The 19,773-nt window shown below is 52.6% G+C and overlaps 1 protein-coding gene across 6 annotated transcripts in view; it reads left to right on the top strand.

The window, feature by feature from the left end:
• The window catches only part of CPAMD8 (C3 and PZP like alpha-2-macroglobulin domain containing 8), an 82,406-nt gene that overhangs the window by 16,781 nt on the left and 45,852 nt on the right, over positions 1-19,773 (top strand). For 4 of the 6 annotated variants that reach the window (XM_042978502.1, XM_042978503.1, XM_042978506.1 and 1 more), the window contains exons 12-18: positions 2,266-2,436; positions 6,504-6,632; positions 12,320-12,503; positions 13,836-14,008; positions 14,572-14,721; positions 15,082-15,240; positions 16,878-17,020. In XM_042978502.1, coding sequence (XP_042834436.1) covers positions 2,266-2,436; positions 6,504-6,632; positions 12,320-12,503; positions 13,836-14,008; positions 14,572-14,721; positions 15,082-15,240; positions 16,878-17,020 — 1,109 coding nt within the window. The remainder of the gene's footprint in view (positions 1-2,265; positions 2,437-6,503; positions 6,633-12,319; positions 12,504-13,835; positions 14,009-14,571; positions 14,722-15,081; positions 15,241-16,877; positions 17,021-19,773) is intronic. The other 2 variants (XM_042978505.1, XM_042978504.1) reach the window with 2 other exon arrangements.

The raw sequence follows: 19,773 nt of genomic DNA, 5'->3' as shown, positions 1-19,773 counted from the left end.
CATGAACCGCAAGATCATGACCTGAGCTGAAGTCGGATGCATAACCAACTGAGCCACCCAGGTGCCCCAAATGTGGCAATTTGAATAGGCCCCCACCTCCTGCCCACCCATCATGCCATTCTTATACACAGTCAAGTTTTAGGTGACCAGAAACCCGAGATCCTTATCCTAATTGCTGAACTGGGCATTTGTGTCCCAGGGGGCCAAGGCCAGTGGAGCCTAGTGTCACCCCAGAGGAAGCTGGCTGCACCCCTGACCACAGCTCTGCCCACCGCCCACATCGCTGGCCCCTCTAACCTTCTGTGGGTCACTCACAGGATCCCGGTGTCCTCATGCTGTGGCCTGCTACTCCTGCTCTGCTCCGAGACCTCCCTTCTGTCTGTGCCGGATCCCAGCCCCTCAGGCGCAATCACAGAGACACGGCCTGTGCGCCCCTGGCTTTGAGGGTCCCAGCTTGAGGAGAAGCTAAAGCCCAACGTGCAGGGTCAGAATGTGCCTGAAGAAGAGGCTCGGGCTGTCAGATCAACGAAAGGGAGCATTTCAGGGACCACTGAGAAATTATCCACCATCTGCATTAAAGAACAGAGCTGTAAATGGGGATCGTGCCGGCCGAAGCCCCTGTCACTCTGTCACCAAATACCTGCACGGTCGAGGGGCTACTCTAGGGTCCTTCAGGGCCCACTGGCCATATTTCTTTCACACCATCCCTGTCTTCTGAACCCCTCGTTCCGACTGCCTCTTCTACATCTGAATGAGGTCTGAGCATCACACGGAACTGTTGATAGCATTACCCGTTCTGTTCCTCCCCCAGCGTGGCACCAGGCCAGTGGCCAGTGGCCAGCATGTGGTGATTCGTACACGGTAATTTGTACCTGGAGACCAATGGGACAGAATTGAGAGTGCCGGGGCACTTGGGTGGCTCAGTCAGCTAAGTGTCCGACTCTTGATTTCAGCTCAGGTCATGGTCCCAGGGTCGTGGGATCGAGCCTCTCTTTGGATTCCACGCTGAGCATGGAGATTGCTTAAGATCCTCTGTCTCTTTCCCTCTGCGCCTCTCCCCTACTTGGGCATCTGTGCACTGTCTCTAAAATGCAGTGGAATGGAATAGAATAGAATAGAATAGAATAGAATAGAATAGAATAGAATAGATCAGATCCGCACATTGGAGAGATACTGAGTCCCTGTACGCTCTCCTAACCGATTGTCTAGGATACCCCACTTCTAGTTAGCCCCCACAGCTTCCCCACAGCTATAGCCTTCAACAGAGGCACACCTGAAGCCCTCCCTGCTTCTCTACAAGGCTTTCCCGCTTCACCTGCACCTGAGTCTCTGCCAAACACAAGTGATGGCGGCTTTGACTCCCTGGCTGCAGCAAGCTGTGAATAAATAGCCTTTGCTCGTTCTTTTTCCACACCACGTGGCACCAGGCTAACAGCCAGCCCGTGGTAACTTGTACCTTGTGACTTCTTGGTCAAGTCCAAGGTCGTGAAGGTCCTCCTCTCCTGGCCTCCCCCGCCCAACCCTCCATCTTCTAAGTGTTTCAGAGTTCCAGCTCTTAACTTCAGGTCTATGATCTTTTTTTTTTTTTTTTTAGTTGTTTAAGTTTATTTATTTTGAGGGGGACATTTAGTGTGAGTGGGGGAGGGGCAGAGAGCGAGAGAGAGGGAGAGAGAGAATCCCCAAGCCAACTCCATGCTGTCAGCGCAGAGCCTGACTCGGGGCTCAAATCCACAAAACCTCAAAATCATGACCTGAGCTGAAACCAAGAGTCGGATGCTTAACCGACTGAACCACCCATGTGCCCCTATGATCCATTTTTAACTTTTGCAGATGGTGTGAGGTAGGGGTTCGATTTCATTCTTTGGCATGTGGGCGTCCAGGCTTCCCAGCACCTTTTGTTGAGGAAATTGTTCTCTTCCAATTGAATGGTCTTGGCACGCTTGTTGAAAACCAATTTGCCACGGATGTGTGGGTTTATTCCTGGACTCTCAATTCCATACCATTGATCGCCATGTCTCTCCTAGGCCAGTCTTGATTACTGTAGCTTCACAGTTTTGAAACTAGGAGATATGAGTTCTTCTCGGTTCCTCTTTTTCCTGGTTGTTTTGGTTATTTGGTTATTTCCCTGTGAATTTTAGCAACAGCTTGTCGATTTCTGCAAAGAAGTTGGCTGGGATTCTGGTGGGGGATTGGGTCGAGTCTGTAGATCCGTCTGGGGAGTGGTACTGCCTTGCCTGTGTTGAATCTTTGGTGGTCCCCTTCCAGGTGGAGCTGTCCTACCCAGACGGCAGCCCGGCCGAGGGGGTGACGGTCCAGATCAGGGCAGAGCTGACCTCGAAGGACAACATCTACACCACTGAATCTGTGTCCCGGGGAGGGCTGGTGGGGTTTGAGATCCCCTTCATCCCCATGTCGGCCCAACACGTGTGGCTGGAGGTGGGTGAGTTGCCTGGACCTTTGTCATTCAGCCACAAGGCACAGCCTTGGTGCCTTCCCTGATTTATGCTTGGGCACGAGCTCAGTGGAACTGTGGCCTGCTGCTTCCCTGAGGGAGTTTATGGTCTTTGACAGGGAGTTTGACCGGGGGAGAGCCCAAGGCAAGACAGGAGTCAAGGAGAGGCGAAGCTTCCTTGCTGTCATGCTGAAGGAGGCTTTCCCAAAGGGATCCCACCATGTGGACTCCTGACCTTGGGGAGGGTCATCCAGACTGCTTCTAGGAGGGTGGAACAGCATGTGCAGAGGCCCAGAGGCCCTCGATCATAGTGTAACTGGGTCCTGCAGGGCCCAGCCAGGCTGAGCCATTCAGGAAGATGTGGAGGAGGGAGCTGGTGGGGTGCCCCCCACCTCACAGGGGTGCTTGGGGTTTACCCAGAAGGCAGCATCAGGGGGACAGAGTGGCCTGATTTTTGAAACTCAACAGTTGTTCCAGTGACATTACAGGGTACCTGGTCGGGGGGTGGGGAGCGGGCACAGGTGGGCAGACAGAAGGTGATGACAGAGAGGCCACCAAGCCTGGAGCTATGAAGGTAGGACACGGGGTCCCATTGTCAGGGAAGAGAGGAGCAGGAGTGACAGAAGAGGGCGTCCGGCTCTGTGACAGCCCCACGGACGCCGGATGGCGGGGAAGGGGTGGGGGCAGCTTAGAGTAAATGTGTAGGTGGGAGCCGAGGACGCTTGTGGTGACTGTCCTCTGTGGGGCAACGTGTCCTTAAAGATTTTTAAGCATGGAAGTTGCAAGCTTGGGGCTCTCCGGGCCATCCAGCGGGCTGCAAATTCCTGGTTACAATGAGCTTTTTCTTAATGATCGCAAGACATCCCTTTTATTTCCATTTAGTCGTCTAGCAATTAAGTAGCAGCAAAGCCCTGAGATGACTACAAATACCAGAATTAGCTGAATAATTTTCTCTCTCATAGATACATGTCTAAAAATGAGCTTTTCCTGGGGCACCTGGGTGGCTCAGTCGGTTGAGCGCCTGACTTGAGCTCAGGTCTTGACCTCCTGGTTCAGGAGTTCAAGTGTGGAGCCTGCTTGGGCTTCTCTCTCTTTCTGCCCCTATCCTGCTTGCTTTCTCTGTCTGTCTGTCTGTTTCTCTCTCAAAATAAGTAAACTTAAAAATTTTTTTAAAAATTAGCTTTTCCCCAAAATGTCACTTTAATAGGAAGATATTTTATTTCTGTTACCAAATACTGTTTAGGAAAAGGTCTGTAATTATTCTTTTATTTTTTATTTTTATTTTTTATTTTTTTTATTTTTTCAACGTTTTTTATTTATTTTTGGGACAGAGAGAGAGACAGAGCATGAACGGGGGAGGGGCAGAGAGAGAGGGAGACACAGAATCGGAAACAGGCTCCAGGCTCCGAGCCATCAGCCCAGAGCCTGACGCGGGGCTCGAACTCACGGACCGCGAGATCGTGACCTGGCTGAAGTCGGATGCTTAACCGACTGCGCCACCCAGGCGCCCCTGTAATTATTCTTTTAAAAACAAAACTTGGGGCGCCTGGGTGGTGCAGTCGGTTAAGCGTCCGACTTCAGCCAGGTCACGATCTCGCGGTCCGTGAGTTCGAGCCCCGCGTCAGGCTCTGGGCTGATGGCTCGGAGCCTGGAGCCTGTTTCCGACTCTGTGTCTCCCTCTCTCTCTGCCCCTTCCCAGTTCATGCTCTGTCTCTCTCTGTCCCCAAAATAAAATAAAAAACGTTGAAAAAAAAAAAATTTAAAAACAAAACTTGGGGCGCCTGGGTGGCTCAGTCAGTTAAGGGACTGACTTCAGCTCAGGTCATGATCTCTCAATGTGTGAGTTCGAGCCCCGTGTCAGGCTCTCTGCTGACAGCTCAGAGCCTGGAGCCTCCTTTGGATCCTGTGCCTCCCTCTCTCTCTGCCCTTTCCCTGCCTGTCTGTCCGTCTCTCTTTCTCAGAAATAAACATTAAAAAAAAAATAATAAAAATTTAAAAAGGGAAGCTAATTGTAAATATCAATTATTTTTAACTTTTAAAAATGTTTATTCATTTTTGAGAGAGTAGCTGTGTGCGTGCGAGTCAGGGAGGGGCAGAGAGAGAGAGGAGACAGAATCCCAAGCCCGATGCAGGGCTCGAACTCACGAACTATGAGATGGTGACCTGAGCCGAAACCAGAGTCAGGCACTTAACTAAGCCACCTAGGCGCCCCAAGTCAATTATTTTTTAAATGAGGGACAGTTGACTTGTAACTGTGTTAGTTTCAGGTGTATACCATAAGTCCATATTTGCACATGTGAAACAGACACCACCATACGTGTAATTCATAGCCAGCATCACACCTAGTTCTGCATTTTTTTTTATGACGAGAAATTTTGAGATCTACTCTTAGCAACTTTCAAGTATACACTGCGGTGTTGTTAACTACGGTCACGGCCGCTGGGTATTCCATCCCCAGGACTTAGTTTATAACTCGAAGTGCGTGTCTCTTGCAATCACAGTTTTTTTTATAGCAGCGTGGCAAATCAGCACCAGCCAAAAAGAGAGAGGTGTGGGGCCAGAGCTGGGAGGGTCCCACATTTGAAGCTTCCTGAGCTGTCCCTCTGGGGTTCCTGGGACACACCATCCTCCTGGCTCATGATGTGTGACCGTGCCCCCAGAGAACGGCCGGCCGGGGGCGCTCTCTCAAGCTTCGGTGTCCACGGTGTCCATCGGGGTTCGTAAAGTAGCTGTGAATCACGGGCCCCGTGACAGACTCCGGTTCCAGTCGCCTCCCTCCCTGGAGGTTAGGCTGGTATCACAAGTCTCAAAACCCCAACCCTTTGCCCCATCCTGATTCGGCTCGGTGGCCTATACCCTCAGGATGCACCGTAAATAACAAAGACACTCTCATCACTTGGAAAATTCCAGGCTTTGGAGGCTACCTCCCAGAAACCGGGGACAAAAATGGGCTAACTTCTTTTTTTTCTTTTTAACATTTACTCATTTTTGAGAGAGAGAGAGAGAGAGAGAGAGCTGGGGAGGAGCAGAAAAAGGGAGAGAGAGACACACACACACAGAATCTGAAGCAGGCTCCGGGCTCTGAGCTGTCAGCACAAAGCCTGATGTGCGGCTCAAACCCACAAACCGTGAGATCATGACCTGAGCCAAAGTCGACGCTTAACCAGTTGAGCCACCCAGGCGCACCCCCTCCTTTTTTTTTAAAGTTTATTTCTTTTGAGAGAGACAGAGACAGTGCAAGTGGGGGAGGGGCAGAGAGAGAGGGAGACAGAGAATCCCAAGCGCGCTCCACACGGTCAGCACGGAGCCCGACGCAGGGTTCGAACTCACCAAACTGCGATCGTGACCTGAGCCAAAACCCAAGAGTCGGACGCTTAACTGACTGAGCCACCCAGGCGCCCCATGGCCAACTTCTTTATTCTTGATCTCACAGAAGTCTTAGAACTGCACCTCTGGCCTCTCCCTTGTGTTGGGGCAAGTGAAGGGAAAAAGCTCAAAGCCCAAAGGAGCAAAGCCGTATAACCACCCAGGGCTTGGTGCACGCAGGGCGGCAGGGCTCGAGCTTAGGGAGGAGCAGGCTCCAGAGCCACGGGGATGCTGTCCCACACAGCCTCTCCATCTCCTGACCGTCCTGTCAGGCCTGTGATCCCCTCCAAGAAGCCACCAGGGTCACTAGCAAGCCAGAGAAAGAGAGAGAGAGAGAGAGAGAGAGAGAGAGAGAGAGAGAGACAGGGGCATGGGGAGGGTTTCCTAGTATGTCCATGATAGAGCTGTCTCTTGGCAGCCACATGAGTCACCTGCCTCTGTCTTGAGCCACCCCCTAACACCCTGTGACCAGCCTCGGACACTCGCTTCCTGGAGCTGAGGAACGGGGAGAGGGGGGCAAAAGCGCATTGGACCCCATTCTCTGAGAGCCGGGGGGAGGGTTCCCCAAAGGGGAATTGGGACGTGGGAGGGTCTTGCCGCAGGCCAGGGCAGGCAGAAGCATCGCCAAGGACCCCCTTCCTAGGCCGAGCACCCAGGCCTTGACCAAGTACCCTCTTTTCCTCAGACCAAGGTGACGGCACTCAATGGAAAGCCCGTGGGGGCCCAGTACCTGCCCAGCTACCTCTCTCTCAGCAGCTGGTACTCCCCCAGCCGGTGCCACCTGCAGCTGCAGCCCCCCGCCCGCCCCCTGCAGGTAAGGTGCTCAGGCGTGCCCTCCACACACCTCCAGGGGATGTGTGCATGCCCCGGCCCCTGGCCCCCGGCCCTCCAGCAAGGCCGTATTCCTCGGAATGAATGCCCGTAATTTAATTATGGTGAACATTTAGGCTGTGGCCCCGGGGTTTACCACCATAAACTTGGCCATCAGGGCTCCTGTCTGCGGGCTTGTACTTCTTGTGCACAGGCTCTGAGGTTTCCCCACGGACCTAGAGCTGGGTCTCGTGTTCCTTCTTCCCCGTTACTCAGCAATCCCGATTAAGTAAGATTCGCGGAGATGTGTGTGGAGACACGGATCTGTAAAAATTGGGCAGAAGGAGGAGAGTTCCTCTGTGCCCCCTCACCCCTGCAGGCAGTGTCCCCAGTTATTAGCAGCCTGCATTAAGGTAGCACATCTCGTACAGTTGATGAGCCAGGTTGGATGTGTTGTTATTAACTAAGGTCTGCAGTGTATGTTAGGTCCTCTCTTCGTGTTGCAGATTCTGTGGGTTTGGACAAATGTATGATGACGTGTGCCCAGGGTTGTAGTATCTTTTTTATTCTTGTTTTATTTATTTTAATGTTTACTCGTTTTTGAGAGACAGTGAGGGACCGAGCGTGAGTGGGGGAGGGGCAGAAAGGGAGACACAGGATCTGAGGCAGGCTCCAGACTCTGAGCTGAATGCTCAGAGCCTGATGCGGGGCTCGAACCCATGAGCCGCGAGATCATGACCTGAGCCAAAGTCGGACACTTAACCGACTGAGCCACCTGGGCACCCCAATTTTTTTAAGTGTATTTATCTTTGGGGGGGCAGGATCGGGGGAGAGACAGAGAGAGATGGGGCAGAGGATCCCAAGCTGAGAGCAGAGAGCCCGATGCGGGGCTTGAACTTGAACCATGAGATCATGGCCTGGGCCAAAGTCAGGTGCTTAACTGACTAAGCCACCCAGGCGTCTCTGGTGTTATAGTATCATACAGAATGGTTTCACTGCCCTAAAAATCCTCTGGACTCCACCTACCTATTCGTTCATCCCTCCTTCCCTGCTACCCCCTGGCAACCACTGATCTTTTCACCATCTTTGTACTTTGGCCTTTTCTAGAATGTCATGTTGTGTTGGGAGAAGTGAAAACCTCCGGGGTTGTTTTGATTGGAGGCACAGTTTCAACACACACACACACACACACACACACACACACACACACACAAGAAGTCAAGCCGTGAGAGTTATTTACAGATCCCAGAGTGGGGTGCGCGGGTGCAAAGTGAAGGGTGGGGGGAAGGGCAGTCCTCCGTCCCAGGTCACAAGCGAGCAGGAGACAGGCAGCCGGGCAGCAAGCACCCTTTACTTGTAAGGTGGTTGGAGACGAGGTCATAGCTGTAGGGGGGGGGGGGGTCAGTGCTATGTGGTTATTTCAAAAGGCCCCCTGGGGAAAAGTGAAGCAGAAACTTGCGGCCAGAATCCTAAGCTCGGGTCCTTATCTAAATGTCCAGACTCCGGGTGTGAGGGGCTTTGTCAGGCCGTCAGATGCCCCAGCAGCAGCTCAAAATAGCTGTTTTCCCATCACATGTATATGGTAGTCCCCCCTCCCTTATCCATGGGGATACATCCCTACATCCCCAGTGGACGTCTAACACTCCGGATTGTACCAGACCCTACGTGTGTTGTTTTTTCCTATACTACAAGCCTATGACAAAGACTGACTTATAAATTAGGTGCAGTAAAATTAACAACAATAATGATAAAATAGAACCACGGTAACAATATTCTGTAGTGAGAGTCACGGGGATGTGGTTCCTTCTCTCTCGAAATATACTGTACTGTACCCAGCCTGCTTTCTTGTGATCATGAGATAGTAAAGTGTCTACGTGAGGAGATGAAGTAAGGTTGATGTGGTTCGGAGTGTTGGGGATCGGAGCCGACGGCCAAGAAAGAATTCTTTGAGACGTCTTTGGTGCAAAAAGGTGGTTTTCCTAAAGCACGGGGACAGGACCCTTGGGCAGAAAGAGCTGCACTGGAGTTGTGAGGAGTGATTGATGGTGTAAGATTTTCTATCCTATTGGCGGAGGGGGGTAGGGTGGTGTCAGGGTCCCAGGAAATGGAATCTACAGGTTCCTGGAAGTCTGGCGATTGATAGAATTGCTTTTTCCCCTTGTAAATTATTAAGACAGTTGTAAACTGATGGAGACTCAGGGCCCGCATGACTGTGATCTCTTATCAGTTAACCATGGGTTTTTCCCTTTCCTTTGTTCTTGGGCGGCCAGGAGTGCCTGAGGAATGTCACCTATGTGTGTGTGTGTGGGGGGGGGGGTAGGTTATTAATTTGTGACTCGCCCTCAGTCTGCCTTTGTTTCCCACATCAAGGTGAGTGATGCAGGCGTTGTGACAAAGCATTAGGCTGCACCTGACCTTCTGATGATACATCAGGAGGATCACCTGGGGCGCCTGGGTGGCTCAGTCGGTTAAGCATCTGACATCGGCTCAGGTCATGATCTCACGTTTTGTGGGTTCGAGCCCCGCGTCGGGCTCTGCGCTGACAGCTCAGAGCCTGAAGCCTGCTTCGGATTCTGTGTCTCCCTTTCTCTCTGCCCCTCTCCTGCTTACGCTCTGTCTCTCTCTATCTCTCTCAAAAATAAATAATAAACATTAAAAAAATAAAAAAGGAGGATCACCCATTTCCAGAAGGCTGTTGACAGCGGTAACTGCAGGGGAGACTGTGGTAGCTGGAATCGTACAACGTGTGGCCTTCTTTTTTTAGTGTTTATTTCTGTTTGAAGGAGAGAGAGACAGAGCGTGAGCAGGGGTGGGGGGAGGGGGCAGAGGGAGAGAGAGGGAGACACAGCATCGGAAGCAGGCTCCAGGCTCTGAGCTGTCAGCACAGAGCCGGATGTAGGGCTCAAAGCCATGAGCCCGTGAAATCAGGACCTGAGCCAAAGTCGGGTGCCCCATCCACCGAGCCATCCAGGCACCCCATACAGCGTGTAGTCTTTTTACATCAGCTTCTTTCACTTTGGATGAACTGTAGTTTGCTTATCCCTCATCTATTAAATAAGATACACATTTGTGTACAGTGTAAAGCACCCTGTTAACTCCGTTAACCAAGAGGCCCCAGGCAGAGCCTGGCTGCTGCAGAGTGAGCTGCTCCCCGGCATTGCTCCCAGGCCTTACTGGCCCGTAAACCAGCCGCTGCTCAGGCCCAAGGCCGCCAGGGGAGGCGGGGGGGTGCCTGGGATGCAGCTTAGAGGAATCCTGGTGCCGGAGCGGCCCATTCTGGGGGCTTCGTGGCCCACTGTGGGAGTTTTGAGAATAAGAGAGTCAGATGAGATCGTCTGTTCCCATTAGGCAAGGACCTGGCTGAGCCACTCGGACTTTCCTCTTGGAGGGACATCTCCATCCTGCCAGAGTCGGGTCAGCTGGCTCCAGCCCCCCCCCCCCCCCACGACTGTCATCGCCGGGGCCCTGGGCGCAACCTCAGGGCATTGAGGCAAGAGTGGCCGTGCTTGGTCCAGTCTGGGCTCTGTGTCAGGGCCCTTTCCCCTTCCTCCAGCTTGAAGGCCCAGGCAGGGCGGGGGAGGGGGGATTGCTGCTCTGTAAATGGGTTTGACACCCCTATCTTTTAGGGTTGCTGTGGGGTTAGTGCATGAGAAGAGGAAGGTTATGCGTTTTCTGCCCTCTAACATCTGAAACAGAAGGGGACTTTTGTTTCAGTGCCTTTTTATAAGGTGACTATTTACAAACTTAGAAATCATAAAAAAAAAGTATAATCCTATGCCTTTCACCTAGATTTATGAATTCACATTTTGCTTCTGTCCATCTGTCCTTCTACTTACCTGCCCACTTGTCCACCTATGCAGCCCTCTGCCCATCCATCCACCCACTCACCCATCCACGCACCTGTCCAAGGCACCTGTCCACCCATCTATCCATCTATTTTTTTCAATTAAAACAATTTTTTTAATGTTTGTTTTTGAAAGAGAGAGAGAGACAGAGCACACAGGGGAGGGGCAGAGAGAAAGGGAGACACAGAATATGAAGCGGGCTCCAGGTTCTGAGCTGTCCATGCAGAGCCTGGCGTGGGGCTTGAACTCACAAACTGTGAGATCATGACCTGAGCTGAAGTCGGATGCTTAACTGACTGAGCCACCCAGGCACCCCATCAACTCACCTATTTCTTTAGCCCTTTTGTTTTGGCTACAGCATTTGAAAATGAGTTACAGACATCCTGATGCTTCACTCTTAAAATATTTGAGCATAATACGTCCTAAAAATCAGGACATTCTTCAACATGACCTCAAAGCTATTGTCACATCTAAGAAAATTACATTAACTCAACACGGGCAGTGTTCAGATTTTCAAAGATGTCCCCAGGATGTGACTTCTTCTATCTTGCGCGTGAACGCCCACAGTCTTGTGCACACGTGTGCAAGTAATGTGCGGCTGTGTGCATGCACGTGTATATGTGAGCGCGTGTGCACGCGTGGGCATGTGCGCATTTCATTCGGGATCCGTGGCCACCCATGTTGCGTTTGGCTCTTCTGTGTCCATATGAGAGAGAGAGAGCGTGCAGGAGCGGGGGAAGGGCAGAGAGAGAGGGTGACACAGAATCCAGAGGAGGCTCCAGGCCCTGGGCTGTCAGTACAGAGCCTGGTGCGGGGTTCCAACTCACAAACTTCGAGATCATGACCTGAGCTAAAGTTGGACCATTAACCGACTGAGCCACCCAAGCGCCCCTCATACTTTTTATTTTATCTTATTTTATTTTATTTTATTTTATTTTATTTTATTTTATTTTATTTTAAAGTTTCTTTATTTTGAGAGGGAGAGAGAGAGGGAGTGCAAGTGGGGAAGGGGCAGAGAGAGAGGGAGAGAGAGAGGACCCCAAGCAGGCTCCGTGCTGTCAGCGCAGGGCCCAACACAGGGCTTGAACGCACGAACCCTGAGATCATAACCCGCACTGCAGATGCGTCGAGCGCTTAACCGACTGAGCCACCCCGGTGCTCCTAATTTCAAATTTTGGAATAATTTTAGATTTACAGAAGCGTTGCTCAGACGGTGCAGAGAGATCCTGTATATCCTTCATCCGGCTTCCCCTGCTGTTTTTAAGTTTTAGAAAGTCATCTGTACATTGCTGAGTTGTGAGAGTTCTTTATACGTCCCGGACGCTAGACCCTTACCAGGCGTATGACCAGGAATGCTGAGCGTCTGGGGTTTTTACCAGGGGTCAGTAACCCAGACCTGGCCGACCACCTGCATAGCTGACCTCAGTCCCAGCCCCTCCAGAGGTCAAAGTGACAGAGTGTGACCTGTACCCCTCCCCCGGCCCCCCACGAATCATCTTGTCAGTATCTGGTGTGGCCTGAGGCCTCAGGTAAACAGAGACAGGCAGGCAGGACAGTTCAGAGGCTTGGAGATCGCCTCTCAGGAGCTGGGGGGCAAAGGCCACACCTCTCATGGGCCATGTTCCTGCACCGTCAGCTCGTCGAGAGTCTCCACGCTGTTAGCACAGTTGCCCCGCCGCCCAGGGCACAACGGCCGGCGCCAGGATGCCCGGCTCTCTGCCGGGAGGCCAGCACTCCTGCCGCAGCCATCCCAGCCTCCCTGTGGCCCCAGAGCGGCCATCTGCCTGGCGTGGGTGCCGGGCCGTGGGTGCCAGGCAGGGCCCCCCGTGCTGCGTGTCTCCCACAGGTCGGAGAGGAAGCGCTTTTCCCGGTGAAGTCCACGTGCCCTTGCAGCTTCACTCTGTACTACGAGGTGGCCGCGCGGGGCAACATCGTGCTCTCGGGCCGGCAGCCCGCCCACCTCACCCAGCGGAGAAGCCGGCGGGCGGCCCCGGAGAAACCGATTCGCTTAATGCACCTTCTTGAGACGGGTGAGCCAGGCCATTAGGCTGGGGTTCCCTGTTCCCACTGACACTGGGGTGGGACAGACGGGAAGGGGGAGCAGGACGCAGCCTGGAGAGGTGCCTGCTTCAGGGCGGAGGGCGTGTGTCCCAGGCGAGATGGGGCTCGGGCCAGGAGGATGGGCAGGGGTCAGCCGCAGGGGGGGTGGAGACGTCCTCTCGAGGGTGTCCTCACCGCCTGTCTGCAGGGGACTGGGGGAGGCGAGCCACAGGCTAGACCCCTGCGCCGGCCCGCACTGGACTGTGTTGCCATCTGCCGGTGGCCGCTCTGACTCTGCCCAGGTCACCCCCCCCCCGCCCCCCACCACAACTAGGAGCCCTCCTCCTCTCCTTGACTCTGTGTGCTCACTACAATGTCCGTCACCTCCCCTGGGTCTTCCCCAGCCCCATCCCCTTCACAGCCCTTCTGCCTGAAGCAGGATCCCCAAACCGGGCCTTGGGGGCACTTGAAGACAGACGATTTGTGGTGGGGCCGTCCTGTGTGCAGTGGGGTATGGAGCCGTATCCCCGGCCTCCACCCATTCGGTGCCAGTAGCAACCTATCCACAGGCAGTACGATGCCTAAGAAGTCTCCAGACATTGGCAGTGTCCCTGAGGAGAAGTCATCTGTAGGTGAGAATCAGATAGATAGATAGATAGGAAGATAGATAGGAAGATAGATAGATATGATAGATTAGATAGGAAGATAGGTAGATAATAGAGATAGATGATAGATCAATAGATAGATAGATAGATAGATAGATGGATTTATGGATAGATAGATCCACAGATAGATCCCTAAATACTTAGATTTACACTCAGATTCATAGATTAATTCATAGTTCATAGAGATATAGGTGCATAGATAGATACACAGGAAGTCAAGGTCTCTCTCATGAGAAGGCAGAGTTTCTCACCCTCGGCACTACTGATGTTTGGGGCCAGATCATTCTCCCATTGGTGGCGCTGTCCTGTGCACTGCAGGGGGCTGAGCAGCATCCCCGGCGCCCCACCCCGCTAAGGCCCCACCCCGCTAGATGCCCGCGGCACTCCCAAGTCGGGACAGCCAAAACTGCCCCCTGGGGGGCAGCACGGTCCTAGTTGAGAACTGCTGGCCTGAATGGTGCTCTGGGAATCACACACCCACATCCTTTTGGGCCTTCCCTTCCCTTCTAGGTGGTGCAAGTGTCCACGGAGCCCTTGCCCTGGGCCAGCACCTCCACGCTGCACCCCCAGGTCATCCCCAGGGCAACCTGGGGCATTGGTGGCCCCGTCGTGGGGTGCTGGGTCCTCACGCCTCTCCCCACCTTTGCCTTGTCTTAGAGCCCCCTCCAGCCCCAGCAGCTGAGGTCAACGTGTGTGTGACTTCTCTCCGGCTGGCCGTGACCCCCAGCATGGCCCCCCTTGGCCGCCTGCTGGTCTTCTACGTCAGGGAGAACGGAGAAGGCGTCGCCGACAGCCTCCAGTTTGCTGTGGAGAGCTTCTTTGAGAACCAGGTAGAACGTGGGGGGCCAATCAGGGGAGTGGGGACAGGCAAGCGCCACCGAAAGCTGGGGGCTCCAGGGTGTCCGCGCCGGGCCGTGCGCAGCTGCCGCTCGGGCTCCCAAATGGTATCCCGGGCAGGACCCTTCAGGAATGATTGCAGCCAAGGTTGCATCTTTACTGGACCGCCTCCAGAAGTCACCACCGATCGCACGCAGGGAAAGCAGTCAGCTGTCCCTACTGCGTTCCAGATCTAAGGGACACCACTCATGTCCCCCGCAGTGGGCTCAGCCTTCTGCCGCCTCTCCCTGCATCCTTTGAAGCTGGCTGCCGCATGCCCTCAGCCCGTGCCTGTCTCCCCATCTCTCCCCTCCCCTCCTCTGCGCAGAATGTTCCAGTTGTACCAGCCTTGTTCCTTTCATTCTGCCTCCCGCCCTTGTCCTCACCTGGGCAGCAAGGCCAGGGTCCCAAGTGAGCTGGCCAAGACCGGTTCTCCTTGGCAGGCGGAGAGGGTGGGTGGGTGAGTCAGGAGAGTCTGGCCGAGCTCCTGGTCTCTCTCTGCTGTGTTCGGATCCAGGTTTCAGTGACGTACTCAGCAAATGAGACCCAGCCTGGGGAGGTTGTTGACCTGCGGGTCAGGGCTGCAAGGGGCAGCTGTGTGTGTGTCACTGCGGTGGATAAGAGCGTCTACCTGCTCAGGTCTGGGTTTCAGCTGACTCCGGCCCAGGTGAGTGGGGCCCTCTGGTGCCAGGCTCCAGCACCCCCACGAGGGTCTCTCCCTTTCCAGTCAGTGAAGAGCCCCCATGTGAACCAGATTCTTTCTCTCACCATCGAACCCAATCTTTATTGCTGTAGTGAAAGATCGTAGAGTCGAATTCATCAGACTCTTGCAATAGAACGTTGTCCACAGGTCCTACCTTTCCAGCCCCAGTCTGCCCATCTTTAGAATGGGCTAATGCCACCAACGCCCATCTCCTGAGATTGTCTCGAAGTGGTATTCACGGAAGGAGCAGCCAGACCCCCGAGAGCCAGTTTGGGTTGAAAGGAAACCTCCGGCTGACTGCTCTCTGTTCTCCTTTGCCTGTAGGTTTTCCGGGAATTGGAACAGTATGATGTTTCTGATGCCTTCGGGGTGTCCCGGGAGGATGGGTCCTTCTGGTGGGCTGGACTGGCAGCCCGACGCAGGCGTTCATCCATCTTCCCGTGGCCCTGGGGCGTCACCAAGGACTCCGGGTCTGCCTTCGCCGTAAGCACAGATGGTCTTAGACCCACCGCCCCTTCCAGACTCCTCTCGCTTGGAAACAAATGAACTCCGAGATACGGAGATGGTCAGGGTGGAGGTTTCCAAACTTTTATTGGGGCAGAACTAGTTTGATTCTCCCCAATGGAAGCTCATAAGCGGACCCTCCTGATTTGCAAGGCCAACCAGAGCAGAATGCTATGGGTGTCAACCAATAACTGGGACTTGGTATGGAGCAGAGGTAGTAAGGGTGCTTTGCTGGGAGGAAAACCATCACGCTGGGAGCAGGCGGCCGTGCTCTCAAGGGGCTCACGTCGTCCCCCTCCTTCCGGGCTGCGGACGCCGGGGGCTACCGGGGGTGCAGGAGACACAAGCATCATTCTAGATCATACCGCCAGCCCCCATGAGCATGCTGGCGGTCTCCACTCGAATTCACGGCCCATCTGTGGCTGCTCTTCCCCCCCCCCATTATAAAAATCATTAAAAACGCATCCTTTTCCTCTTGTTTTTTTTTTTTTATGGGAAATTTTCAGACCTACAGAAAAGTTGAACAAAGGAACAAATGCCTATATACTCACCGCCTGTAGATCCCACAATTAGCACGTTGCTCTATTAGCTAAAAAATAGTACACGCCTACATCTGTCTATATATTTGTCTGCACATCTATGTCTGTACTGGAACAAACGATGTTTCAATTACACATTTGTTGAACGCCTGGCAGTTTGAACTGCTGGGCCCTGGCCGCTCTTGGAATTAAGGGGCGGGGCGGGGGGGTGCTTCTGAGTCTGAGTCACTGACTTTATACTCCTTATTCCCAAAGCAGAGCTGGTCAGTCTGGGGTGGGGCTTTCCTGCAGTCTAGTTGCCCCCTGTATTTAGCGCAGTGGTCGAGATCATAACAGTAACAATTGCAGATCTCCGTCTGTCTCTGGTCTAGATCAGGCACGGTGCCAACTGATTTTTTTTTTTTTTAACGTTTTTTATTTATTTTTGAGACAGAGAGAGACAGAGCATGAACGGGGGAGGGGCAGAGAGAGAGGGAGACACAGAATCGGAAGCAGGCTCCAGGCTCCGAGCCATCAGCCCAGAGCCCGACGCGGGGCTCGAACTCACAGACCGTGAGATCGTGACCTGAGCTGAAGTCGGCCGCTTAACCGACTGAGCCACCCAGGCGCCCCTGATTTTTTTTTTTAATTGTGAAATTCACAATGAACAGAACAAACAGAAAACGAACCATTCTAAAATGCACAATTCAGCGGCATTTAGGGCATTCACGGTGTTGTGCCACCGACACCTGTGTCTTAATTCTAGAATGCTTTCATCCCTTCGAAAGGAAACCGCATCCCCATGAGTAGTGGCTCCCTGTGCCCCCTCCCCCAACCCCTGGCAACTGCTAATCTACTTTCTGTCCCTATGGATTTACCTGTTCCGGATGTTTCATATCCGTGGAGTCATACATGTGGCTTTTTGTGCCTGAGCCACAGATATGCTGGCCTCCCCTCTGCTCTATCTTACGTGGTCACTGGGCCCCATGATCTCCTCAGCCTGTGTCACCAAGCCCAGAGCAGAGGATGTTGGGCTGGTAACCCCACAGTGATGGAACTGCTGGGGCCATCCCATCCACGGCACTGTCTGTTGCCTAGGAAACGGGACTGGTGGTGATGACTGACCTGGTGAGCCTGAACCACCGACAAGATGGCGGCCTATACACCGATGAGGCTGTTCCTGCCTTCCAGCCCCACACGGGGAGCCTGGCAGCAGCAGGGTCCTCCAGACAACCCCCCAGGTAATTGCCACGTCGAGTAGGGCTGTCTCGCCTCATACTGTGGTCTTTGGGGGCTGGATCATTCTCTGTGGTGGGGCTGTCCATGCACGGCTGGGTGTTGGGCAACATCTCTGGCCTCCACCCACCTGTTGCCAATAGCACCCCTTTCTCCCAGTTGTTACAACCAAAAATGTCCCAGTGTCCCCTGGTGGACAAAGTCACTACTGACCTAGTAGTGACCCCGGGAACCAAGCATGCCAGCCCGCCTCCCCAGTTCCTGACCACACCCGAGTGCACGGGATTGGGGGTGCAGAGAAAGGAAGGCACCTCAGGAGCAGAACTGCCTGGAACAGAAGGGTTGGGGTGGGGAGGGAAGCTGGGGCTTGGTCCTCCCTCTCCCAGGGACTTTGCTTACAAACTTCCTTCTAGTATCTCTCTCTTCTTCGTTCTTTTCCTCTCTCCTCCCTTTTCACCTTCAATTCTCTGCCTTTTCAAGTTGGACACCAAGTAATACTTCTCAGTCTCTTATTTGAACTCTGCACATTTAAGCCTTTTGAAAGGCATGAATTTCCCTAAGAGTGCTGCTTTGGCAGCACCTGAGTTGTGTTGTGAAGTGTTTCCATTATTGCTTCTTTCCAAATAGGTTCTAACTTTTTGAGCTGTGACTTGTGCAGAAGTGGACACTTTTTAAAATTTCAACTGATATTTTTTAATTAATATTTTTTAATGTTTTTCATAAATTTGTAGCAAACATGCATTGTGGCCAGTGAACATGGTCTGCGTGTTATCTGTTGTCCTGTTCTTACTTTGAAGACTTTTTATGTGGCCAATTTTTGTAAATGTGCATGTCTTCTTGAAAAGAAGATCTAAGCCCCCATCAATTCTGTACAGGGCTCTCTATGGATACTTTAGGTCAAGCCTATCGATGGTGATGCCTACATTCTCCATACTCTTGCTCACTTCTTGTTTGTCTGTTTGCTAACTTATCAATGACTGAGACAGAGAAGAGTTCCCATTTCTCCCCTGGATTTGTGGTTTTGTCCCTGGAGTCATGGAAACTTAGTTTCACAGGAGGTGTTGTTTTCTCCGAGTCTCTCCTATCCTTTCCTGTCTCCCCTCTCTTCTCTCCCAACCCCTTCGTCTGATGCCTCTCTTACTACCTCCTCAAGCCCAGGTCTCAACCAGCCAGCTGGGGAAGGGGAAGTGTTCTGGAGACCTTGGCTCCCATTCTGTCTGGATTTAGGGGTTGGGACTAGGGAGGCAGGCCTTAGCTCTACTCTCTCCCACCCACTCCAAGAAGGGCACAGAACCAAAGGGCTGGGGCTGGCATCAGTGTGGTCGGTAGTGGCTCAGCATCTTGTCTCTCTGGAGACCCTGAGGGTGGGCCCCACACCCCTCAGCCCTTGTTCTAAGCCAGAAGTGGCCGAGAAGACCTCCAGCCCTGGCAAGCCTGTCCCCAAAAGCCCTCTCCATCTTTCACACATTCTCTACCTAGACTGAGATCCTGGATACCTTGTTCTCCTGGGTTCTTTCTGCCTGGGCCGCACACTTTGCAGGAGTGTGGCAGGCCCAGGAGGGTCCTAGTTTCCAAACTCCAAATCACAGCATGGGCAAACCAGGCTCCCCATATGGTACACGGCAGTATTCTAGGATGTGGTTGGTGAGGGAGGTGTAACACTGGCCTCTGGGCCTCCACCCACCAGATAGTGCCTTGGGGGTCCTGACACTCTCGTGTAGCAGGACCCCCAAGAGCTTGGCCTGGAGTGGATATGAAAGTAATTTTCTGAAACCCCAAACCACAAAGGCAGTTGTAAATCCTGCTGCACAAAGGCATAACAAATGCCTTCAAAAGCAAGTGTTCATATCTTTTTGTAATTGGATAACCCATCTGTACATCTGTATTCTGAAGACAAGATATTTTTCTTAACCATATGCAGTGATTTAAATTTTTTTCGAGCAGTGTGAGAGTTTATATAATTTAATGTAAGTTTCTCTCCTACCTCTAGACCCTCCATTCCCCTTTTTGGCCAGTAATTTCTTAGAGATCCTTCTAGAAATTTTCCATGCATATACAAGGATTTTTTTTTTAAACAATGAGTGAATACTATAGTACTGTGCTGTGCCTTCTTTTTTTTTTTTTAATGTTTATTCATTTTTGAGAGAGAGGGAGAGATAGAACGTGAGTGGGGAGGGGCAGAGAGAGGGAGAGACAGAATCCCAAGCAAGCTCCAGGCTCCGAGCCATCAGCACAGAGCCCGACGTGGGGTTCGAACCCACAAACCATGAGATCATGACCTGAGCCGAAGCTGGGCACTTAAGCGACTGAGCCACCCAGGTGGCCCTGTGCCTTCTTTTTTGAAGTCAACAATAAGCCTTAGAGACCAATCCGTATCAGTATATCTGCACTGACCTCACTCTTTTAGACTGACGTGTAACATCCCACTGCACGATTGTACTACCATTTGATTAACCCAGTCACCCTCTTGATGGAGATTTTGGCTGTTTGCTCCGACAAACCAGTCCATTCGTCTATCTTGGCAGACGTCTCCGTGGGTATTGCCCTGTGACGCATGGTCCCTGTGACCCTTCTTCCCTTCTAAACTCAGGATGTGAAGTGCCTGTTGATTTAAGGTGATTCTATCAAGCCTTTGATGCTTCACTCCTACTAGTCCTAATCGAGTAGAATGTTAACCCTGCCAGGTAAAAGAGTTAGCACGTTCCGTCCTAATCAAGTAGAATGTTAATGGACAGCCAAGAGAATTAACACACTGCAC

The sequence above is a fragment of the Panthera tigris genome, chromosome A2, assembly GCF_018350195.1.
Source record: "Panthera tigris isolate Pti1 chromosome A2, P.tigris_Pti1_mat1.1, whole genome shotgun sequence".
Taxonomy (NCBI): domain Eukaryota; kingdom Metazoa; phylum Chordata; class Mammalia; order Carnivora; family Felidae; genus Panthera; species Panthera tigris.
This window is presented reverse-complemented; position numbering and strand designations above follow the sequence as displayed.